Source organism: Diachasma alloeum, unplaced genomic scaffold (genome assembly GCF_001412515.2).
Source record: "Diachasma alloeum isolate Michigan unplaced genomic scaffold, Dall2.0 Dall_scaffold_00182, whole genome shotgun sequence".
In the NCBI taxonomy this organism is placed as follows: domain Eukaryota; kingdom Metazoa; phylum Arthropoda; class Insecta; order Hymenoptera; family Braconidae; genus Diachasma; species Diachasma alloeum.
Genome location: NW_021680348.1, coordinates 377880 through 404377, shown reverse-complemented (window position 1 = coordinate 404377; position 26498 = coordinate 377880). Strand labels below are relative to the sequence as shown.

Genomic DNA, 26498 nt, shown 5'->3' with positions numbered 1-26498 from the left:
CGAGGAGTCCCTGGGTCGTCTGATCGATGGACACTGGGCATTCTATTAGTAAAAAAACTTGTCTCCTAATCATTTAAATTGCTTCTCATCCAATCATTCACTTGCCTGCATCGTTTCTATCACTAACCCGATAAAAAGCAGTTCTTTGTGTCGTAATTTTCATTCTCTACTTTACTAAAAATAACGGCCAATGCGAAGTACATGTCCATCTATCTGACGAGACAATCGATAGTACCTTTTTCCGATAAAAAGAAAATCTATACTTGACTGAAACCAAATATTGGGGTAGAACTTGAGAAGACAAATATAAGAGTAAAGCATAGATAATATTAACTTTCCTCAGTGCATATACAGTAACCCTATATATAGTAAATACGTATAATATACTACATGAAAGATAAAAGCTCTTATCTTCTTTTTTAAACAATAAATATAGGATGTGCTCTTGCTCTTTCTCTTTTTTTAAAGAACAATTCTATCACGTTTTTTGCTCATGCCACCCTGTTGTAACCATTATATTACCCTTTACTCTTGAAGGTGATAGGTGGCGAGTTGCAGGAACGTTTGATACCGGTACCCTACAGCAAGAGCTCGACAGACCAAGCTGTAAGCGCTCCTCTCTTGCTCACTTCTTCTCTTCTTTCTTGTATACGACTTGTATTCTCAAAATGTTTATGCTCTTGACTGTTAATTCTTGCTTCAATTTTTCTTTTTTCAAAAAAAAAACATCTATTTTTCATGAGCATAGCGGTTGAAACCCGGTTTTATGTTCCAAGCAGCTGTTGAAGATGTTTTTATGGTTTCATTTTACCAGAAGTGCGCAACTGATTATCCCTTTTGTTTTCAATCTTGCAACTCTTCAGTTTTTCTCTATTCCAACTTCATATCAATTCCATTCCTTCTTCACTTGTCACATTGCTTAATTTAAGTTTTCTCTGTGCTCTATGTCTATCATTGTTGTTATACTATTCTCTCACTTTTCTTCGCCTTTTCTGCTTCTGTGTGTAGAGGAAAAATATCACTTCCAGACGCTTCCCCATTAAATCTTTCGTTAGCAATTTTTATTCAATTGAACTGCGGTTTTTCAGTGCTTTCTGGCATAAAATCACTGGAATGTAGATTCACGTGGTTTTGACAGAGATATGACACGTCGACAGCTTGATCATTAATAAGTCAATCCATCGACGTGTTAATTTACGTGATACACCAGCTATTCGTCACTCATCGGCCGCCATTTCAATAGCAGATTCAGCGCTGTAGTTTAATATTTTGAGAACGCTTCGATATGTTCATATGAAAGATGACTCATTCAATCTTCCTGTGCACCCAGAAATTCGCTGTGAAACGAATGATTTCATGATATCCTGAAAGCTTCCAGATAATCAACACCCAATCATCCATGATCATTCGTAACCACCCGATTTGATCAACTTTAGTGCCTGCTGCTTTGCATCAATGTACATAGCCATTAGTTACGAAAACAATTGAGATTCTCTGATGATCACGATTGCATTCTCGTGCTCATTACATTGGGATACTAAAACGAACATGACAACACAAGTCGAGAATGTTTATTTTTCGTTGATGATGAATAATAGTCCCAAATGAAAAGCAGTCCTCGCACCGTTCGACAATTCTCATAATATTTCTAATCCTTATGTTTTATTGGAAACAAAGAAAAAATATTACAATTGCGAATGTTGGCCATCAAGAAGACAAGCATTAAATGAGCCAGACGGCAAAATGGTTTTTGGCAACAATTTTCCGCGCCGCCTTGTCGAGTGTTATCACACCTACTGCCAGCAGATTATTTACGAAAAAAAAAAAAGTATAAAAAGTGATTTCAATGCTCTTCGTGCATGGTACACAATTCTCTCGCTGTATATCCTGCCAGCTACGCCAAAAGTACACCTATCCACCTGCCTAAAAAAAACATCGAAAAGTTAATGTCCTATCCCTTTTTTCGGGATGCCTTGGCAACGGCACACATGACAAGACGCGTAAGTATATGCAGTATCAAAAGAACAGGCATTTTGTCGTATTATCGTTGGTGGCTGGGTGATCGCGGTGGTAGTCTCTTTATGTTTGTTTATTTTGTTGTTTCTATATTCGACATCCCACGTGTCCTGTACCATGTCTGTGATACGTGCATTTTCATTTTTCGTGAATTGTCTCTCTAATTATCTTACATGTACTCTGTATTATTGCCATACTGTGCAGCTGACGATCATGATAAGGCGGTGATGGATATGACGGATGGTAGAAGGATCGCGAACGTAGATGTTGATACATTATTGTCCTATGATTAACTCGGATGATGCATGCACAAATAGTTTAGTTATTGTGTGTATGGGCGAGTAAAGTATCTCATAAAAGGTTTGTGAATTATAAAAAAATGCCACTGAATATTCATGGCGACATTTTTTAAGGAATAAATTACTCGCCCATTGTATATCAAATTTTTATGCTTTACTCCAGAATATTGCTTGTCACTTAGAGTATGCAATCTGCCTGCTGAAAAACAAGCTTGATTTTTTTTACAGCTGATGACTGTGCTCGAGAGTGATGCGGTGATTATCTACATTAGCATTGAATTTCAGCAACAAACAACTCGATGCTTTATTACCACAAATTTCTGTATTCACGCTTACTGGCACGAACGAGCCATTTCCCAAGTCCCAAATCTGCTGTCACGCAGTCGTTGTGTTCATAATCGTATCAAGTCAACGATGGAAATAAAAATAAATCACTAGTGGAGTGGTAGAACATAACAAACCGATTTTCCATATTGTATTATATATGTAAATATCGGGACGAAGTGTGATTCCAGAAAAAAAACTTCAGGGATTGTCTTTGTAAATAAGTCTTTGGAGAAAGAGTCCTTTGACATTTTTTCCACTGGTTTCGGGAAGGAATGTGCAATTAAAGAAGATGTGGAATAAACAACCTTGCATTAAGAATGCTATACTTGATTCAAGAATCCGGTAATTAATTTGAATTTTTGTGCTTTGTTTTTTTAGAATCAAGATTCTCAATTCAACAATTCCAGCTCTTGACTAAAAAGAAGCTATTCTTTCACCAAAAATCCAAAATTCTCAATTTTTGGATTTCGAAATTACTTCATCGGAAATTTTTGATACAAAAATATTATTAAATTGTCGATTAAACAATTTTCTTTTCAGTGGTTGATGAACGAATCAATTTTATGGAGATACTTTTGTACAACAGTATATTTCAGGACGAGTGCCCTGGGATGTTTTACTCGTGTAGTTAACCACGCAAGTAAAAAAAAACCATGACACTAGGCGTGGACGATATTTTCCGTAGTGATTTTCACTTTTACGAGTTTGGGGAAGGGCCAATGCCAATTCCTGGGCAAGGAATAGTGAAGAGCAGTACGGAACAGGATATTTTATTTTTGGGTTTGAATTATTTACGCTGAAATTGACAACTTCCATATTCTTCACTGACAAAAATATTATTGTCTCGATTTAAAAAAATCACATTTAGTTTGTTACATTTTACCACTCGACTTTTGAAATTAAATAAGAATAAACACGACAAATGAAGGAAAAATGAACCTAAGTGATTCATGCAGGCGGGGGAGGTACAAATTCCTCATCAGCTTTCCAGTTTACTCCCGGAGTATCCCGAGATTTTCAGCTTTTCATCCATAATATACTCTGAATATTTCCTTTGCCTCTGAAGAAGAATGAAACAAGTATTTCCAAATGCTGCACTGCCAAGAGAAACTGTAATGCAAGCCTCAACCGCTTTTAGTTTCGGAAATTCCTCCTACGGAAGCTCTCCCAGTATACCTTGTTTTTTAGAGCTAATCTCAAAGAGCTTTGTGTTTATCTTCACCGCAGCGATAGTCGGGCTTGCGCTGGGAAGCCGCTGCAAGTGGCACGAAGACATGCTCTCTCGTCTAACCCAGTTTCAATGACTAGTATTGCAGAAGAAAAAAAAATAGGGGAGAAACTGGAATTTAATTGAGCCAATACAAGCGGAGGAAAGTTCTTTCCCGAGCTTACAACAATGTGCTTGAAGCTATGTAATTGCCCACATGTTATTTCACTTGATATCCTCCATTGAAACTAGAATAGAAGACTACTGCGGAACGTTCTTTTTTGAATTGAGAACACTAGTCTTAAATATAGAATATTTTTCTGGTTGAGAACATGTTGTTATTGAAAAGATGAGGAACGTCAACTTAAATTTTGAAAAAAAATCTTGTTCCCTCCATGTAAGAAGGAGAATAATTGGCATTTCATGGACGATTTAGTAGTAATTTTCAAGAGAGTAATATTGAATTCGATTTGGGGGAGAGATTTTACAATCCACTTAATGTTTCGATAAAGCATAAATATTCAGTACCAAAATGAGCTGAATTTTCTTACTTCTTTCGAACTTTCCTTGAATTTTTAAACTGAACTTTCCACTTTCCATTGATTTCCAGAATAGTAAAACATCGGAACATTCTTTCTCGAATTGAGAACACTATTATTGAATCTAATATTTCCTAGTTGAGAATATATTGTTATTAAAAAGGTGGAAATTGTTAATTGAAATTTTGAAAAAATCTTTTTTCCCTCATTTTGGAAGTCATTTTCGGAAGAGTGATATTAAATTCGATGTAGGGCCAGAAACTTATGAAATTTCAGGTAAAATTATTCAAGAGAATTCGAATAATTTCAAGTAGAAATAAGACAAAAATTTCCCAACTCACTTGAATTTACAATTTAACGTGAACATTTACTGTCCCGAACAATTGGATCAAATTTACAGTTTCCATCGATTCCTCATCAAATTATGTGAAAATTTATGGAATATATGATTCTTCAAAGACGAGATTTCCCGAAAGTCTAGTCCAAATGTCACTTATTAAAAATGTTTGCAATTGCGGATGAAAAACTTTTAATGTCATAAGATTAATTTATCTGATAATATCTTGAGGCCTATTATTATCTATTCCATAGTAGAATTGAGGAAATTATCCCTCTCAGAGTTACCCCCACATTATCCTATCTCCACTCACATCCTTGTCTTCCATCTCTGAAAACTAAAGGCACAATCTCCTCAGTCTGGCCGTAGACTCTACCAACTACTTCTTTCAAATTCCTATATATGTCATTTATATCATCATGTTCTCAAACCGAAAAAATTGTCCTTAATTTTATTTCAATTTTTCTAATTCAAGACAGAAAATACTTGTGCATTACTCGGTTCCGACTCTAACCACTTATATGTGCCTAATATTTTTCGTTCGCATTTCTAAATAATTGAACTACACTCATAATGTTGAATATGAATTCAAAATGCAATAGCTTATTTGGTAGGGAATGGCTCGGCTGAACTCATTATACATGACACATATTGTGTGCTCGACTGGTTTATATTAATCGTGAATCATGCATGCAATATTCTCACAGTGTTTCGGTTATTTTACGTGTGATAAATTGTTTCATTTATTGTTTATGTATATCTGTTCCAATATAAATGTCCTTCGTCATTCGTGTCATGAAAAACGAATGCAAAAACTGCATTCGAACGAGAAAAAGCTTGATTTTTTTTCTCCCGCGACGTACACAACTTCCGAAAAATCCCACAATATATTCCTCGCGCTTGTTCGTCTTTACACCCTTCGTGCATACATCTCCATCGTCATTCTTAGCAATTTATTTTCCCCGAGTATTGTCATTTTTGTATAGAAGAAAATTGTGATCTGTCTTCTGAAAAGCCCGAGTACATTTTCCTTTCTACATTCAACTATCTTTTGAAAAACCCACATATTTATTTTGGCATGAGCCGGTTGCATGCAATATACTGGAGTAAAAATATGAAACAAAAAGAAATATCCAAAATTTTATCGCAATACGTGGAACTGGACTTATTTTTACCGGTGATATATTTTTTCGCGAGCCATCCTTGCACTCTACCTGTCAAAATAATGGAGTCTTTCCATGAAATTCCTCCGCTTTCATCCCACTATGATGCATACTAAGATGCATCGTCGTTATAAAAATAAAAAATTTTTAATGGCTATTAATTATGTTCAAGATACACAATGTTGAACAGACTAATCTCATCACGTACAACACGTTGCGTTCCAGATTCGCGTAGTGAACGCATTTCGGCAGGGCCTAGACACGCGTTACGGTGAGCACAGCGGCTTGACCCTAGCAGAGGTACTACGGAAGCAGTCATCGCTGAGCAAGCGGCATTCACAAACAAGCAGTATCGACTATGCGGACAACATACCCGATGAACTGAACGTACCTGAAATTGATGTTGAACGTCTCTCGAGTCACAGTCACACAGAGACGGCAGTTTAATGAGTTGAGATAAAAAAAAATAAGCCAATTTGTTAATACTAGACTGACATCATCAAAAGGAAGCAGCGCATTAATGTCATCGGACTGATGAACAACGAGGAACGCGTGAATTATGAACTAAAGCAGCTTTAAAAACACTATCCGAGTCATCTACGCACTGTTCACGGCGATACTAGTGATGACAGCTTTGTTTGTTTATTTTTCTCAATCAACAATGAGTGAAAATTGAAATTCAAGTGCAGGTGGGGGAAAATTGTCGTCGGATGGCTAAGCGGCCTCGCTTAATATGTGCGCGAATGTTAAAAAACAAATAATAATAATTTAAATACTGTTTAGTTATCGGGGAAAAACTCTCTGGAGACGTCTCCTCGTCGGGTGTGCGCGAATAATAACGGATGATGAGACTCAATGTGCGGTGGTCCTTTGATGAAAGAATGATAACAAATGAAAAAGAAGAAAAAAAATTAAGATAAAATACATAACTTTCTCTATGTCTGTCTCTCTTTCTCCATACGAGTTGATAAAGGAAATAAATTCGACACAAGAGAGGGGAAGAATATATATTAATTGCCAGAGGAAAGGGAAAGGGAGGCGGAAGAGATGAAGCGGATTCACTCCACATAATTTGCACGTTGTTCATGCGCTCTGCGCTTCAAACGTGATTTCGCTGTGGGAGACTTTTTATATACGGGGGTATTTCATTGTGTGTCAATGTGTGCTTAATTTTATATGCCCAAGCACATCAACAAGATAGTCTGTTAATTGGCGAGTGTCGCACTAAACAAAAGAAAAGATAACTAGAAAATACCGAAATAACGCACCACTGCCTTCCCAATTTCGTCTTAACTGTTGGTCTATTGTTTACAATTCTCTTGTATCTTCTGTTTATCAATGTATGTTAATTAACGAACCTCAAATCTCGTGTATTGAATCAATATTAGTTACTTCGTTTTTTCACTCATTTTTAAAGCACCTGTGACAATTGACTTTTCAATTCCAATTAATCGCATTGTAATATCCATTTGTTTTTGTTCATTAGATTTGTATTTTAAAATGCATGCGATTGTTCAATCGCTATTGTACTTCGGCAAGAGTCGTATAATTATTATATTGCGGGGTTATTCACACAAGCACGGAGGTATATGGGTATTTTCAAGTGAGCCTGGTTTTCTAATGACATTTTTAATCCCAATTTTGATATTGTTGTAAATATGTTGATTGCAAGAGAATGATGGAATGCATTGGCTTACTGATCACTGGATTGAGAATAACTCTTCCAATTCAGAACCACGATGACATGCACTGGGTGGGAATAAATTGACAGGGAAATTTCACCCTAAATTAAGAAAAAAAAAATACCACCTGCTTTTACCTAATAGTTCTCCAGCTACAAAACGGATGAATTTAGAGGGAAACTAGGTCTCTCAATTCGAATTTAGAATGAATTTTCCCTGTTTTTACAACGACACGACCTTTCAAGTCATCATATTCTCAATTCAAGAAAAAATATTTTCTGTTAAAATAAACTCATCTGAGTCTGTCATGCTCCTTAATATTGATACGAGAGAAAAGCTGCCAAGTGGCTCACGTGAAAAAAAGCCCAGCGTATTAAAATTTTCCAGGAACTGCCACGCATAGCCTCGCCACGTCTCTCCGCCGCAAAGAGAGAAATCGAAAAAAAAATCTCTTTCTCTTTCGCTCTCGCTTTAACTATATATTAAAGAAGAAAAATAACAATTGATTTCTCTACCCCTCGGTTTCTCCGTATCATTAAAATGATGATTGAAATTGAAAAAGCAACAGAAAAAAGTAAATGATAAAAATAAAAACCACTAAGATAAATGAACTAACCACCTGCCTATCCGTCGCGCGATCGAAGCTACACCGTTACGTGACTTAAGGATTATCTAGTCATTTAGTTTGTATCAATGTACTTCCGCGAATAACTCTGGGGGTGCCTTACCGCGAATAAAAAAAAATAATAATAAAATTGGGTACTTATAAATCGACCGTACCTCTAACGTAGATGATGAAATACGAAAAAAAGGAAAATTGAATAAACAAAAAAATTAAATGAAAAACATTAATCCGCTTTTGGACGGGGTTAATTGAAACTAAAATGATTAACGAACAAAGAATGAACTTAAAAAGGAACAAATGCATTAAAAGAAAAGAAATTATTATGAATACTTACGGCGTATTTACTCTAAATAGTACCTATATTCAATAAAGTATTGTAACCACCGCCGGACCGCCGTTTAATTACGCTTAGGATAATAAATCCACACATTGTACAAGTCCAAGCGCCGCGGCGACGAATAATAGGTATGATTGATGATTTTAAGTGTTAATCATTTATGATTAGATTGTGTCGAGTATCTCTAGTGTGAAGTAAAGACAAATTGACAAGAAAAAAAAACTTAAATAAAATATAAGGTTTCAAAAATAAAATGAAAAAAATAAGAATACAATAATTTAAAGAAAATACAAGACACGTACACATGCGAACTACTGTGTATGAGGTAATGCGAACAGGGGTGTAAACAAGTTACACGTTATTTAATAGCAGCGCGTGGATAACTACACATTTAATGATGGAAAAAAAAATTAAGAGGCATAAAAAACACGAGGTACCTAAACATAAGAACAGTTCGACGTGGAAATGAGAGAAGAACATGGGGGGAAGAATGTAAACTAAAGGAAAAGAAACAATATATAGAATAGAATAATAACCGCGTGCTAAGCGCGTGGCTGCGGCGAGGGTGCGAGGAGGAAGTAGCTAAAAATGTTACCCACTTGGGATAAATAATTATTATTATAATATTGAAGTCCCAGAGGAAGGGGAGAGATAACTGTAACATGCTGCGGGCTTTCCAAGATAGCCCGCTCGTTATTCATGGAATGTATTTTTTTTTTAATAAAAAATGGATAATGAGAGAACAGAATAACGCGTTGCGTTTCATGTGTCATTACGAATTTTAGTAAAAAACGTCGCGTCCTCGTTGCGCCTCGCTCTCTTGTTATGCGACTTAGGTCGACTTAGTTTTTCTTGAGAGGATTTTGAGAATAAAGAGGAAAATTAAACAGAATTAAAAAATCCTAAAATAAATAATTATTAATATAAGATGAAACTTAGAGGTTTTAACTTTTAACGATGGCCATTTTACATAGAGGGATTACTTTAGATGGCATGAGTCGCATCAAAGAGAATTGTTTGTAATAAAAAAATTAATTTGAAAAATATTCAATTTAATGAGCGTTTCTATGTCCCTCTAATGCTTGAGGGGGAGTACCTACTTAAACTGCCGGGATGATGTGCATGCGGATAATTCAAGTGCGTAATGTAGGTAATGACTAAGTATGAAAAATAAAAGAAAACTAAAGGAATGTAATAAAATAAATCATGGGTCTATCTTTCGCGTCAGGCATTGTAAACAACAGAATAATTTTGTTTTCAAGGAAAGAAATAATAATAATAATAATAAATATGATGTTTATTTGAATGCAAATGAGTGCAAGTGAATGATTTTGCTGTATCATTGAATTGACAATGCTAGATACGCTTAGATAATCTACCCACGTTAAACTTTTTAATTGAAGATTTATATATATATATATATATATATATATATATATATATATATATATACTAAATCAACGAATTGGAGCGATCATTTAACACCGATCGACAGATCGAGCTTCGTCCCTTTTCGCTAATTATAAATAATTATGAATGCGCAACTTGGCCTGTTATATTTCAAGTTCATGCAAATATGATGAAAAAATTATTAAAGAATAATAAAAAAAAAGTTGAAAAAATCCAAACGTCCCGTTTGCGACCAGGAGTCCAAACACAGTGACATCGTTACAAAATAACGTCGTGTATAGTCAAATATTAAAAATTATGGGAAAAAACTAATGAAAGAATCGGTGCGAGCGTCATCGTTATCGTGTTATTCACTGTTATTGTTATATTTCGTATATTTAAATTATTAATACTATTAATGACATCGTTCATCGATACCATCCGCTTCCTCTTTATCTTATTCCACCCACTCCCCCCATCTTGATAATTAACGCACTCTGTATTGTGAGATAAACACCAACAGAAAAAAATGCATTAATGGTGCTCGTTTTTATTCGCGACTCCGCATGTCAATGCATTGTCGGTCGAACGAACGAACTGTTAAACACAAAATAAACAAAAATTATGAATAAAAGTCAATTTATTTTTAAGATTTTGATTAGCACGATCAAGATGATTCGGACGTGTTCAGTTCGGCTGTTTTGCACACTTACACACTTGCAAATGCACACATCGCTAGTCTACATACTGTCATTCTACATGTACACTTTTTTTTACACTAACATAATTTTTTCCTGCAACCTAAATTTTACACAGAATTACTCTCATGACAGTCTTCCGCATGCACATGTACACTGATCCCACGGACGCCGACCCACATATGAATTGCACACATTATTAACGTGAAGATGCACGCGTGCAAGATATTTTTTTACATGTGTAAATCAGTTTCACACGTATGTCCGATAATCTAACATAACAGTATGAATGATTCATCCCATTGCTGTTTCATTGTTTGAAGGATCAGTCCAATTGTTGACTGATTGCAGACTGCTGTGCAACGTAGTCTTACACACGTGTAAAACTGGTAGCACTCAACTAACCCATGAAAAAAAAAACAACTTACACATGTGCTGTTTATTTTCGCGTTAATAATTTAAAAAATCAACCCGTGCTGAACAGTCAGTGTAATCTATAAGTGTATAGCTCATGTATGTGTCGGTATCATTGGGATCATTGTTGAGATAAACATGTGAAAAACTGCCATGTGTAAAATTTAGTATGTAGGGAACAATTATGTTGGTGCAAAACAAAAACATCGAGCACGTGTAGAATGATTGTGTGTGGATTCAGATGTGTAGAATATGGATTTGCACATCTGCAAATATGTTTGTGTGCAAAACAGCCTTCAGTTCACGCACGAAAAAATTTAATATAAAACTTAGCGCACTTGTCAGAACATTTTACTGGATATCTATGGAACTTTATATTTGTTTTTGACCGCTTCTATTGAAATGTTCAATAGAAAATATGCAACAGAAAAAGTCAATAGAACTCGATTTTTCTATGTAACTTATTCTTTTCAGATATTTTCTATAGAATTTCCTCGCTTCAAATTTTCTTGGTTTTTATTTTCATTCTATTTTTGTTTTCTTCTCATCAAGGAAATCAAACAAAACAACTTAGAAAATTTGACCCGAGGAATCTCTATAGAAAATATCTCAATAGAATAAGTTGTACAGAATATTTGAATTATTTTTGACTTTTTCTATAGAATATTTTCTGTTGAACATTTCAATAGAATTAGCCAAAAACTAATAGAAAGTTCAATAGAAATCCAATAGAATTGTCTAACGAATTCGCAAGATTTTTCTATGACATTTTTTCATCTGTGTTCCAACATACAGATAAAATTAATCAATTGAATTAGGACACGCGCGCGGGGACGAATAAAGGAAGGGGTTTCAACAGAAAGAATTAGAGAAATTATAATTCACCACTATGTGTCTTGTGACTCGGTGATCGAACTAGTAAAAAAAAAGTATTGTAAGTATTTATAAATATAAATAAAACAGAATGAGAGTGAAAAAAATTGAATAACAATGAAGACATGAATTATGAGGGAATCCAATTATCTGAGTGAAGCTGTTCACTCGCTGATCACAGCCGCTCCTATTACTGCTGTTAATAACTTGTGACTATTTCAACCCTTACAAATATCTAATACTACTAGAATCATTAGTGATAAAGGTGGAAAGTACATGATTATAATACGAAAAAGTAAAGAAATTATTGCGATGCGATTAAGGACATTAATCATCGATGATTCATTTTCATTATTAAAAAAGAAAGCAAGAATAGTGAAATTCACACTTAGTCAAAAAATACTGATAAGGATTTCACTCTTAATATTACTACAATTACAATCAATTCTCGCAATTGATTATTGTTCGATTGTCGACCCACACAACATCCTGCATTGTATTAAATATTTCTTGCTATAGTCGGATGCGCAAAAATGATGATACTAAAAGTTCTACGAGTTTTTGAGTTCTAAATACATATTGAAGATATATACTTATATAAGAAATTTAATCATAGAACTAATTAAGTTACTTTCTGATGTTTGATATTTTTAACGATTTCATGTTTCTCTTTCCTAATTAAATCTATCGTCATCAACGTGAGTTCATCCCCAAGTTTTCATAGAATTTATATAACAAATTAAAAGTAAAATCGCTCTCCCTCCCTCCCGAATGGAATTATAATCTTACACGTAGTCCAAAGTTTGTGTGAATTCGTTCGTTCGGTCGTTGAGTATGTTTATGTTGACAGTGACACTAAAAAAATATAATATCCGTATTCAATGAGAGAATAATTATTATCTGTTTTATCTGTCTCGCCGCGGTTGGGACCAAATGTGTTATATTTTAAGCTCCATAATTTCTGCTTTCATCCAACGAATATCAATGCGCCCACAATCCTATTTCATTCGTCCATCTGCGGAGTGTATTCATGAGATTACCGACAAACTCATCAAGAACAATTGCTATATAATTATTTTAAGGCCCGGGTGTACTATCTTTCGAACGTTATCTCGATGTTTTTTTTATCTTTCGTCATCTGAAATTGTCAATTAAGTCCTGCGTCATGCAGAAGTTTTGAAAAATCATGAATGAATAATCAAAAAAAGTAGAAAAAATTATTAATTTTTTCAAAGAGCATTTTTAATTTATATTCAGAATAAGTTGAGTAACAAGAAATTGAAAAATGTATCTGATTTACAGTGACAAATGGCGGCCTGTCACCTAATATCATGCAGGCACGTATGAAAAAATCGTATAGAAAGTTTCTATACGATTTGCGTATAGAATTTCTATAGGTTTTTCGTATATGATATTCGGATATTTCTATACAAAAATTCCCTATACGGATTATTTCTATACGAATTCGTGTAGAAATTCGTATAGAAATGAACCGTATAGGAAATTTTCGTATAGAAATATCCGAATATCATACGAAAAACCTATAGAAATGCTATACACAGTCCGTATAGAAAGATTCTATACGATTTTTTCCTATGTGGGGGGAAGACTGATTTCGTAAATCTTTTCCCACACTGCACAGAGACATTTATTACAGAAAAGGCTCTTTGAAAAAAGTATTGTAATATTTTGGAGAATTTTTTAATCACACTTTTATCACATAACTTTTATCACTGTTTTGAAAATTGACATACCTAGCTGTCACTTCCCATGAGGGGTTAGTGTTTTGTTATCCACCATGGAAAATGACAGCTAATAGATAATTTGCCACAGCGAATCAGATATTTGTAATTTTCACTTTTTTCAACTCATTCTGAATCTCAATTAAAAACGCTCTTTGAAAAAGTTCAGAATTTTTTCTATTTTTTTTTTTTATCATTCTATCATAATTTTTGAGAATTCCTACATGATGTACCACTCAATTGACAATTTTGGACTACGAAAGATAAAAAAAATCCCGATAACATTCGAACGATAGTACACCCGAGCCTTAAATTTGAAAAAAAAAAAAAAGAAAAAGCTCGCCGAGAACCCGAAATCCTGTTATCATTGATGCCTCCATCACTATCGAAATTGTAACGGAACATTAAAGAGCAAAAAGATGATTATATTTAAAAGAAACATTCTATTTTCACTGCATCCATGGCAATGTATACTTCATCATTGTATATTTAAAAAAAAAATCTGTATCCATTAAGTAAACGTTCTTATTCGATTCACCAGAGGCGACCTGTGCTTAGACATAACGCATTAATAATTAATAAAACTTCTACCAATGACATGTTTGTCATGCATTGAACAGAGTATGTGTATATAAAATCAAACGCATTAGGATAACATAAATTGCTAGATAATTGGAAAAAAAACTACATTTTAAATGACATTAACAATAATTAAATATTTAACAGCAAAAAACTTGTACATATGACTTCTAACTCGGGTATTTCCTAATTATAACTTCTGAAGCCACTGGACTTGAGATTCTCTCGTTTTAAAATTATTTTTACGGGAGTATGTCTGTAAATTTGTCGGTCTGCATGTCTGTCTACCTATCAATCTCTCTCGGTTCTTAGAAATTCAATTTAAGAGGATGAATTCGACATTGTTATTAAAACGTAACGAATCTAGTTATTGGGACGAATTTTCGAAGGCTTCCTGCAGCATCATTGGATATTAAAGTTCCATCGGATATTCTCAGTTGAAATGACTCTAGACATAGACCTGCATTCATGAGAGTCTTCAACATTCTGTGAAATGTACGCTCCTGTAAATTAAACAAACACTGACGCTCTCGCCTAACTGTTATGTTCGAGTTCGATTATGATAGATAAGTTTTTGAATAATCAATAATAGCAGAAAAGAAGAAAGCTCTGTGAAGAAGTCTACTATTCGATTTGCACTCTCCCGCATGCCGCTACTGCCCGACGATGGATAAGCATGTGAAAATGAATTTATAAAATTGAGGTAGCCCTCTAGTAGAGTCATTGATTTTTCATTTTTTATTCAATCATTGGTGCCCTTGGGATAATCTAGACTCACTGAAAATCGAAGTAGCAGAGCGAGAAGACGGAAGAGAAAGAAATTCAAGGAAAATAACACTAGACGAAAAAATAATAATTATGCATATAAAAGAGTTAACTTCGTTATTCAGAATAAAATCATATTTTTCTGTCGTTACTGTTATTAATTAGTGTATGATAGGGATTTGAAATGATTAATGCTTTAAGTGAAGATACTCAGTTATTGCAATTAACGATAATATAAGAGAAATTTTCAATTGAAGAACAAAGCTGTGGTGAGATATATAATGAACAGGTTGGATGAGTGTTATTCCTTGCTGCACGAAAATTCTTGATAATTGTAAATGGTTGTTATCATTTTCTTGCTATTCTCGATCCAAATTTTGTGCGAATTCTATCATAAATAAATAGAAAATAAAAACGACCTAGTGAGTGTATTAGTAAAAACAGTTGAATTTATTTCTTAGATTATCCAAAAGATTTATAAAAATGAAGAAGTTTCCAATGCATTATGAAACAGATTTTTATTGATTTCTAACCGTCAATATTATAAATATCGTCTGCATGAAACAGCACAATGTCCAACGCAAGGTCTTTTTCAGTTCAAAACTATTTGAGGAATCATAGAACAATATAAAAAATTGAAAACAGTCATGTTCATAGAAAAAGCCGCTGCTTCTCCCGTTCATTTGATGGTTCGTCATTAAGCTCTCGTCTCCTCCTCAACCACGACATTCTAGAGAAGAAGAATGCAAATATAAAGCGAATACAAACTAGATCCTGCATTAATGCATGGCATAGTCCCTTCAATATTAATATCATCAAAAGAAAGAAATACAGAATCTCATAAACTTCAAAATGAAAAACTATGAATGTCATAATGAAAAGAAATAAAAAATGAGAACACGACAAACGTGAATTTAGATCCATTTGTGCAGGAGAAAACGAGTAATGATTTTTGAGTAAATCCCATTGCATAAAGCTCTTTCTCTGCTCGCTAAGACTCAATTTTTCACGTTTATAATGATAGGATTTAAATTTCTGTTTATTATTATGGGTCGAATCAATAAGATTGAATTTATTTCAAACATAGGATTGGAAACGACTTATACAATACTGTATGAGAGCTAGTAAAAAAATAGAAAGTGAAAATAAATGGCGATAGGGCTGCGTTCAATGGCGCCGTGGGTTCAATCTCGCCTACGTTATGTAGGGGAGGGTGGGGTAAAATGGACACTTTAAACTTTTTAAAAATAATTTATAACAGTTTAGGCTCATCACAAAGGGAAAGAATTGTTCTCTCTATTGAAAAAAAAAAAATTAAATTTCATCAACATTTCAACCCCTCATTAACATTTAAAAAAAAGCCAAAAGTGTCCGTTTTACCCCACCCTCCCCTACATAAAGCACTGCCCCACTTATACTCGAGGAAAAATTAATGAAAAAAATGATGGTGAATAAATTTTAAAAGAGAAAGTTATATGACTGATTTGAGAAATGCACCGGTGGGATTGAGTGCAATAAAGTATCAAAAACTCACTTCCGTGCTTTCATTGTCTTCTTTGAATGTGGAAAACTTAATTGCACTCGACTATAATCACGATTTAACGGTAGTTCAAATTGAAAAAATTGAATTACATTAAAGGGAGTTAATATGAGAAATAATCTATGGAAGAATAATCGAAAGCTTGAGGTAACAATTCAATGTTGTAGATAAATCTTGACAAGAATCTAATTGAGACGAAAGTCAGGCAAAAGCTACAAGTCAGACAACGTTCCTTGCGCGTAATAGATTAAATCGATCTATGGAGCTACTTAATTCACTACAACTGAAACAACAAAAGGAAAAAAATACATGCACTTGTTAAAAATAATGCGCGCAGAGAAGTGAAGAAAACGAAGAAAAAGAAAATGAAATAGATAAAAAAAAATTGATGATATTGAAGGATGATTATAACCAGTCATGTAATGATAGATAAAACATAGGTATGGTCCCTGGTCTGTTAATGCATCGCATCCATTTGAGAAAGTCATCGATATTGTTCGACAAGCATTGTTTTAAAAAAATTGTGAACCACCAAACAAGTTTGGAGAAAATTTTGCAGTAGATGTTTACTGCGACGGCAACCTGTAACGACTTTCCTAAGACTTTGTGAATTCACCAGGAGTATCGATACTCCCACGGACATAAACGAAAATGTACCTATGAAATTCTAGAAGTGATGACACACGAGTTGAAAGGTAAATTCAATGAACAGAATTATTAAACTGAATGAATTTCACACACTTTTAATCGCACTCTGAGATACCAAGATACCACGTAAATGATTAATCCTAAGGATATTGAATTTCCATTAATAAAAATAAATAAATAAAGACCTCCGTGGACGTAATGACTAATGCACTTCGAATTGACTCGGGATTTTCCCTCGAAACTAAATACTCAAATTTCAACATGAAAATTATCTCAAACAGTCACTTAAATCCCGAGTGAATTTGAACGAAACTTCGAAAATTTGTGAACAAAAAAATATATTAGACGGTATCGCAAGTGTTTGTTAAAGAACAAAAAAACGATTAATTATATATAATAATAATAATGAATAAAGTGATCCAGCATTTTGTAGTGTCTGGAAAATTTCTGTTATTTAATATTGTACATTGTTTATTGTAAACGTAAAGTCTTTTACGATTATGTAAGTTTCCCAGAATCTGCAGCTGTAGTTATATTTAAATAACGAGATGTTCACATCTCAGTTCCGAGTATTTATACCTAACTAAAAAAAGCGTTTATCCCTCGGGCTATATCTATTTCTTATCGCCACTCACTCCACTCCTGCCTCTCTATCTTGTCCACACATCTAGCGTAATGAGAAGAAAATAACAAAATCTAAATAAAGAAAAAAACAAGTCATTGAGAATAAAAAAAATCCTAAACCACGGGGCTCCTTCGATCTTCCCCAAACCACATTTACCTCTAAACGTCCTAGCTTTATCCTAAACGATGAAAAAAAAAACAACATTAGATATGTAATACGCTGTATGATTATGTATATAAATATATAAAAGAAACAACAACAACAACTTCAATTTATCGATAAAAATAAAATATAATATTGATATTATTACATTGACTATAAGAAAAGTTGAGAGAAATAAACAATGCCTTTACGGATTATATCGGATTGGCAGTATGATTAAAAAGACCAGACAATTATTACAATACATTAATGCAGAATCTATAATTTATTTATGAAGATCGAATCTATTATCCAACTAATTTGAGAGGACAGGCATCAGATTAAGTCACTCCACCAAGAAAATATTTGAAATTTATCCCGTCATTACCTCAAAAATTTTAGTGACCCCAACTGGTAAGTGAAGTCAGGTAAGTGAATTACATTCATTTTGCTGTACAGTAGAACCCCGCTGTTTGCATAATTCTCCTCTTGCGCTTTTGTCCCTTCCACTAATGCATTTTCCCCAACCCTCCCTGTGAAACAACCAATCGGGCGTGACGACCGAGCGGGACGATTCGAAACAAACATGTAGGTTTTTGCATAAATTATAGATATAAATATTTTTATGCAACTTATGCCTGAAACCGGCTGGATTACACACTCGACGCTTCGCGTCTCGTGTCTAATTCAGCCGGTTTCAGGCTTCGTGACATAAAATTTTGTTCAGTACTTGTTGGGAAATTTAGTCCTTAACGTGTGTGGGTACATCACTCGCCTTCGGCTCATGCTGTAAACCCCACACACGTTAAAGACGATATTGCCCCACATGTACTGAAATATACTATTCTTCACTGGATTTTGTTTTTTGACCTGCTGAATCCGAATATCGAGCTCCCGGAGTCGAACTCCTGTGATTATTCTGGCGATTACAAGTTCTTAATAAACAATTAGAAATTCGACTCTTGTGGCCGGGAAACTTTTTTTTTGGCAAGTTCTGAAACATTTGTATGAATTTGCAACGGTTTCATAGATAAAAATTAGTAAACAAATGTTTTTTCATGTAGTTGTTTCGGTTCTTTGTAGGATATGTACGTGAGTCATTTATGAAAAAAACCGATGCCATTGATACCGCATTGATCTTTTTTAAATAATTTTTTCCAGCAAAAGACACAAGAATTTCAATTTTTAGCGGAGAAATAAATCTTTTTGATAAGTTAGTTCTCATAATGTTTTCCCCAATTCGACCGTTTGTTGAATAAAAAACTAAGTAAAAATAAATTCATTCTTCATGATTTATATTTTTTTATTCGTCAAACGGTCGAGTTGGTGGATAAATCATGAGGACTACCTTATCTCAAAATGTTTTGAATATTGAGAAACAAATGTTCCTCCTGAGAAAATTGAAATTTTTGAGTCTTTTATTTGGAAAAATTATTTTCGTGAGAAGAATTTTCTCGCTTCGCTCGGTTAGATCGCGGTTTACCGGGCCCTCTAACGAAAAATTGCATTCATCACACGGTCCAAAAGTATTTTGTGACAAATGTGATTATAATTCTAAGAGAATTAGAATTTACAAAGCCACATTCGTCAGAAAATACTTTGTGGACCTTGTGATGAAAATAACTATTTAAAAAAGGTCGATACGGCGCAAATGAAATCAGTTTTCTCATAAATGACTCGCATATCATATAAAGGACCTAAAAAACTACGTGAAACACGAAAAAAATAATTCTCAGTAAGCAATATTGAAAATAGCTTGCCAAATCATTTGTTTATAAATCTTGATTGATGAAACCGTTGCAAATACAGAAAAATGTTTCAGAACTTGCCAAAAGAAAAGACGTTTCCCGGCCGCAAGAGTCGAATCTCCAATTGTTTATTAAGAATTTGTTAGTAACCAAAAAAATGACAGGAATTCAACTCCGGGATCTTAATATTCGGATTCAGTGGGTCAAAAAACATAAAATCTAGTGAAGAAAAATATCTCTAATTAATAGACTAATGGAGATGGATCGGGTGCTTCTTCCAACTTGTTGGAAATTATCAATGATATCATATTGGACGAAGTATGTCAGAAGTATACATCAGATTCTATACCTTGGACATACTCTGCAAGTATAAATTTCGAATCGGAGAAACTTCATTTAGTCCAAAAAATGTCGGTATATTACCGTCAATATGATATTGCAGGAAGGTACCTTAGGAGTTTTCGTTTCAGTTTATCTTAGAGATGGCATCACTTGCTCCGATACTCTCTAAAAGCTCTCAGTGAGCGCTCTCATACGCTCCCTGTTTTACTCACAGGTACGTACTCTCGATTAGTTCATACGACACCGCTACGAAATTTTGCGGTTGAAACTTGTACATAAGCGCTGGCAACCTCCCCTATAATCTCTGGTCTCGTTCTGTTTACATTCTAAGGCAATCATAATAATCTTCAGCATATGCCTGGAGTAAGTAGAACTCAGTAATTTGAAAATCGAAATTATTCCTCCTTCGTTTTACTCCAAAATATCATGCTAAAGAACGTAGTTTCGTGAGGAATCATTGAAACTATAGACAATGAAATTTTTTACTCGTAAAGCAGATGGAGGACTGTTAGGATAAAACCTGTCCCGGGTCATGGTAAGTAGACAGGGTTGAGCGATTAAAGCGGTTCCATAGGGCCAACTACAGACACCGATGCTTTTGAGAGGATGCGTACCGTGATGCGTACTATGCGCAGCTGTTCTCGATTGACGAGAGGAGGCGAATGAGCGGCGTGGGTCAGGGCTGTACCACTAAGCTATTTCTTCCCCGCATCTCCTAGAGACTCGCGACCCCTCAACTGTCCGAATTCTTCCCATGACCCTATTCTCCTCCCCCTTAACCCATCCATCAAAAACGTTAAAATCTGCTTCCAAACCCGTCGGATTCATCGGGAAACCCGAGACAAAGTTCGCAAATGTCAAATCCACAGTTAAATGTCACGGAGTTCAAGGAAATTAACGGTACAGTGGGGCTCTGGATATTTTCAAGTACACGACTGTATCCCCCGTACACACTTGAGGTAGTAGGGATGAGAAAGAAAGAGGGGTAAGGAGGTACGAGTGGCTCGTACCGGCGCCGCTGCAGTGACCGGCTGGTGTCCGTGAGCGCCTGGGTGTTGAAAACGTGGGGCAAAACGTGGCTCAACAATACAACTCCTCCAGCGTCCTGGCAAATTTTCGTCGTCGCGTGGGCCCCCCCTCCTCCTCGCACTTATCTCTCACATTCTCTTCCTTCTCTCTCCCATTATTACCCAAAAAATTTCTCGCTCGCTCGATTGCTCCAAGTGGCTCTTTAAAAATCCAACCAAGGGACTTATCGTGGGCGTAAGCCAACAGTCAAGAGTGGAGCCAAGAGCGCTGCAGGTGAAGTTTGCAAGAGGAGTACTGAGGAAGTTTGTACTCCGATTTGAAAAAATACAAGCAATCAATTATTTCGAGGGCTCACGCGCTTTTCCATGTCAACGACACGCGTGATCCTTCCAAGGCCAGCGTGCTACGCCCCGGTTAAATACACAAGTCCCATTCTATCTCATTCCACGTTTGAACAGCGTGAAACTGACTGGGGCTTTTTAAATATCTTAAATAATAAGTGGAATTGTCGAGGTTACGTGAATAAAAAACATCAGCATACTGGAGTCACATTGAGATTGAGAAAACGAGAAAAAGTCTCGTGCATCTTCGCCGTAATAGTCGGACTGAGATGAGCGACCATGGCTGCATACACTTGAATAATTTTAAAGCTGCCAAGGGAATACAACCATACAAAGTTATACATTCTTACTTTGTCACTAGCACTTCGGCAGAGGCACGCATCAGGAAGGTGGGATATTTTTTGTTTTGAATTTTTTTTTTTGAGTATTGAATATTGACCGGGCATTAGCCGGTGTCGCGAGTATTTTGGAGCAGTTTTGAGGGTTTTGTTTAGTGACAAGTGCCCTGGAAGAGGAGTGGAGATTAGTTTGTTTCTACGAGAGGAGGATTTCAAGCCTATGGTGATGGGCTAGGGCCATTCAGGGAGGTTGATGTTTAGGTTATAATCCATGACGCTCGCTTGTGAGCTTGACAAGTCTCGTGGTTTGTACATACGCTGGGGGTACTGGCGAAAATACAAACACCCTGTATTTACATGCACACTAGTCACTGTGATGCTGTACGTGATACGGCCCACACGTACGGTTCATTCAGGCTATCAGGATCGGACATTACATTTGAGTTACCCTGTGCGCGTGGCCCTGCACTTGTAAAATCAATTTCTTTTTTTTTTTGGGCTCTGCTCCGATTACGATTTATGGAGAAATTAATTGGATGTGAGATACCGTTCGATTTTCATGATTATTATGTGCAACTGGTGATGTAAAAATAGAGGGAGCAAGTATAAATAGAAGGAAAGTTTTTTTTTCATGCGAATTTTATTGTTTTCCAGAGAATTAAATGGGAAATAGCTTGCCAAGGGATGGTTCGAGAACTGGGGATTGATTTTTTTTCATGCAATTAACGAGACCATCTTTTGCAGGCCGTCAGCTGCTTATGTCATACTTGCAAAACCCACAAGGATCGACTGCATTCTTGCTTGCACTGCATATTTTTTGGTTGCTATGTCGGTGGTCACATTCAGGAGCATGCGAAAACGAAGAAACATTTTTTAGGTAATCATTTGATTCTCAATGATTATTGATTAATTGAATAATGTTAATATTTGTATGGATGTCAAATTATATAATAAAACTCGTGAGAAATGTATTTTGAATATTTTTTGATGAATTAAGTAACGGATTTACATGTTTCATTTCAGCCGTGGATCTTTGTTACGGTAATATTCTGTGCTTCCAATGTGGAGACTATGTATACGATAGAGAGTTACTGACAGTAGCCAAAGCACAATGGAGCGAGTCAGCCAAGTCCCTAAGTCTGGGAGAGTTCTATCGTGCCTGGGAACCAACACAAGTCGAGGCGGAATTGTTGAGGAAAAATCCACGACGAAGGCGCGTTGTGGAGAATTCAACAATTGGTACAAAAACCAATTTCCCTACTTTTCCATTCTGACCGTCGGAAAAAATAGCCTCTACACATATCGTGTGCTAATCCATCGGTTATTTTTTCGTCTACTCTAATATTCTGGTTCATCTCTATAGCTGATAAATTTCACAGTGATTTCAAGGGATGTTGGAGAATGTCATCCTTTTACCTTTTGGTTTAGTACCAAAGTACTAAAGTACCACAATTTAACATTAACCGGGTGACCAGTCTGATGAGGCTGAAATAATGAGCCAAACATCGTGAAATGATGATTAGATGAATGTTGTTTTGTTTTGCTCCAACATCTCTTGAAATCACAGTGGAAATTATGACTAATGTTTAACGGTGAAAAAATTGCTTGAAGGTCTCAGGGGGCTCATAAACTTAGGCAGCACGTGCTTCATGAACTGTATTGTCCAGGCATTGACTCACACTCCACTCCTGCGAGATTATTTCCTCTCTGATCGTCACCATTGCCCCCAGCCAAGTCGATGTCTGGTCTGTGAAGTGTCTCACCTCTTCCAGGAATTCTATTCTGGTAGCAAAGCACCACTCACACTCCATAAACTACTCCATTTGATATGGACACACGCGAGACACTTGGCTGGTTATGAACAACAGGATGCTCACGAATTTTTCATTGCTACTTTGGATGTACTTCACAGACACTGTGAAGCAGCACCAATTTTTGTTAAGGATAATCCACATCATTGCAATTGTATTATCGATCAAATATTCACCGGAGGGTTGCAGAGTGATGTTGTATGTCAATCTTGCAAGTAAGTTCAAATTTCAGCGATTTTAAATGAATATATTTTTTCCAAAAATAGTAGTCCATTACACATAATCAAAGACAAAACTCTCATTAATATGAGACGAAAACACATTGCAATTACTACAAGCATTTCTGCAAAATTGATTTTGGAGATTGTTGGAAATTATTGAAATTCAATGGACAGGAATATGTCTACTTTCAATATTGTGGCTTTTAATTTGATTTAAAGGGAAATTATTTATGAAATATTATGTATATTGTGATGATTCAAGAAGATGAGTTTTTTTCATAAGTGAAATTCAACATCACATTGAATAGAATTTATAATAAATTGAAAATTCTAGGCAATAAACGCCTGAATTCTCATTATTTTCCAGCACTCTCAAGATTAAATTGAAACGGGATTGAACTTCTTTGAAATTTACTGATTTAATAATGAAATCTGTTGAAGTTTTGTAACGATTTGTTGCTGTTTAATATTTCAAGTATTTTACCTGAAATGTCAGAGAAAATTTCTCGTGAGTGTAAAAATCGCTTTTACTTCATAAATATACTGTTAGAAAAAAAATGAACTTTCATGGGCAGTTTAGTAGTGTTTTTCAAGAGAGCGACATTCAGAGGGATAAAAATCATTGAATTTCAAATTTTTGAAAAGCAGGGAGATGAGAGTTTTCAATCATGTGAAAATTCAATAACACATTTACCTGAATTTTCCTCATTTCTATTCATTATTATGGAATATTTGAACTAAAATGTGCAGTTCGATGGATTTTTCCATAAATATTTGAAATTCAAGTGAAAATCGTCAAGTAATTTCGTCAAGTAATGACGGAAAATTTTACAAGAGATGCACCGGAAATTTTAGCGTAAAAAGTTTTAATCGTTTAGGAACAATTTTTGTATTTGATTCCCATTCTATAATTTCCTCCAAATTGCTGTTTATAACGGATCAATATATGCATCCTCAGAGAAAACGTCCTGAAAATAAAGATAATCAATCGTTAATTTGTATGTTGTTAATTACACGAATTTTCTTCAGTGGCGTTTCCACCACCATCGATCCATTCTGGGACATATCTCTAGACCTCGGTCCAACAGCTGGTGCCTCTGGCTCTGACACCAATGGACCCCCCACATCACTTCTCGATTGCCTAGAGCGTTTCACGCGAGCTGAGCATCTGGGCTCAAGTGCTAAAATCAAATGCAGCAAATGTCAGAGTTATCAAGAAAGCACCAAACAGTTAACAATGAAACAACTACCTATTGTCGCGAGTTTTCATCTTAAGCGCTTTGAGCACTCTAGTATCCAGGATAAGAAAATATCGACGTTTATCTCATTCCCAGAGCAGCTTGACATGACGCCATTTATGTCACACAAGCGCAATGGTAATAACAACAGCGATTCTATCGATGGCCTCCCCAAAAATGGCGAAGACGCGGCATTCAGTGATAACAGATATTCACTGTTTGCTGTTATTAATCATGAAGGCTCACTGGAGACTGGTCACTATACTGCCTTCATCAGGCAGCAAAGGGACCAATGGTTCAAGTGTGATGATCATTTGATCACCAAGGCGAGGCTCAAAGACGTTTTGACCAGTGAAGGGTGGGTATTTTTGAACTAATGAATATCAAGTTCATCACTGTGAATAAAAGAGAGTTTTTTTCTGTCCTTAGATTGATTATTTCAATAACAATGAGATGATTGTTTTTTTAGCTTCTGAATGGAAGCTTTCTAATCATTCAAATTTGAGTTTTGGATTTTTTGTGTTATATAACCTATTGCAATATGAAAACTATAAAAATTCCATTCTCAGACCTTGTCCGTATGTCTGTGAATGTCATCAAGTTTTTCGTAAATTGTTCACTAATGGATCGATCACATGTAATTATTTCGTTTTCAAAATGTAGGTATTGTTGAGTAGCTCATATGTTAATTTCTCGAATATTCGATTTTTTTCAAAAATCGGTGGCTTGACCAAAACTTTAAAAAATGTTTAAAATCCATTGAATGATGTGAAAATTTTCTATTCAAAAGCCATTCACTATTTATATTACTTCTACATTAGCAAAAATAGCTGTACAATGATAAAGACCCACTTGTTTATTGATGTTTCAGGTATCTCCTCTTCTACCACAAGCAAATCCTCGAGTATGGTCGTAGTAGCAAAGTATGAAGAGTCAAATTTTCCGTAATTAATTTATTTATTTTGTTTATACTGACGAGCATATTTCTCTGTGAGAGTCCAGTCAGTTTGTCACTCACTGACTAATGTATGTAATTTCTCCTCAAATCTCACAGTGAACGTGATTTGCCTATTCGTTCTGTTTAGATACTGCCGATTATGATAAAATTGATTTCGTTTCGAATGCTTAGACGGCAAGATGATTGACCATGTTTTGTAATCATGTCCTTGACCAGGAGATAACGATGAATCTGATCCTGAAGTTGATAATTTTTTATGGAATAATTGTAATTGTTATGGAGTCACATTTTTTTTTCAATTTCTTAAGGCTCTCCTCATTTTTTTATGTTTTTCGAAAAAAACAACTGATGTATATGAGTATAACCAATGAATACACTTGACCGCGTCTACTTTGATTGAACTGTAGATTTTTAAGATTAGCTCAATTTTTTAATGACGAAAAAAAATATGAAAATGAATGATCCTATCTTTTGTAAATCACTGACTGGTTATTATTGAATATTCAATCCCTATTTTCCCCCATCC

At 35.1% G+C, this 26498-nt stretch overlaps 2 protein-coding genes across 5 annotated transcripts in view; both read left to right on the top strand.

The window, feature by feature from the left end:
* Nucleotides 1-9838, top strand: part of LOC107046442 (plasma membrane calcium-transporting ATPase 2) — a 175320-nt gene extending 165482 nt beyond the window's left edge. For 2 of the 4 annotated variants that reach the window (XM_015269099.1, XM_015269091.1), the window contains 2 exons: nucleotides 538-606; nucleotides 6114-9838. In XM_015269099.1, the coding sequence (XP_015124585.1) occupies nucleotides 538-606; nucleotides 6114-6335 (291 nt within the window). In that variant the 3' untranslated portion in view covers nucleotides 6336-9838. The remainder of the gene's footprint in view (nucleotides 1-537; nucleotides 607-6113) is intronic. The other 2 variants (XR_001461568.1, XM_015269105.1) reach the window with 2 other exon arrangements.
* Nucleotides 9839-21076: 11238 nt separating this feature from the next.
* LOC107046429 (ubiquitin carboxyl-terminal hydrolase 22) lies at nucleotides 21077-26451 on the top strand. Its single transcript, XM_015269040.1, has 6 exons — nucleotides 21077-21795; nucleotides 22489-22621; nucleotides 22768-22983; nucleotides 23356-23770; nucleotides 24806-25372; nucleotides 25886-26451. The coding sequence occupies exons 1-6, from the start codon at nucleotides 21676-21678 to the stop codon at nucleotides 25941-25943; spliced, it is 1509 nt and encodes a 502-aa protein (XP_015124526.1). The 5' UTR covers nucleotides 21077-21675; the 3' UTR covers nucleotides 25944-26451.
* The last annotated feature ends 47 nt before the right edge of the window (nucleotides 26452-26498 follow it).

Coding starts and splice junctions, on each gene's coding strand:
- LOC107046429 (XM_015269040.1), top strand. CDS start 21,676: ATGAGCGACCATGGCTGCATACACTTGAATAATTTTAAAGCTGCCAAG. Junction 21,796..22,488: donor CAGAGGCACGCATCAGGAAG/GTGGGATATTTT, acceptor CATCTTTTGCAG/GCCGTCAGCTGCTTATGTCA. Junction 23,771..24,805: donor GTTGTATGTCAATCTTGCAA/GTAAGTTCAAAT, acceptor AATTTTCTTCAG/TGGCGTTTCCACCACCATCG.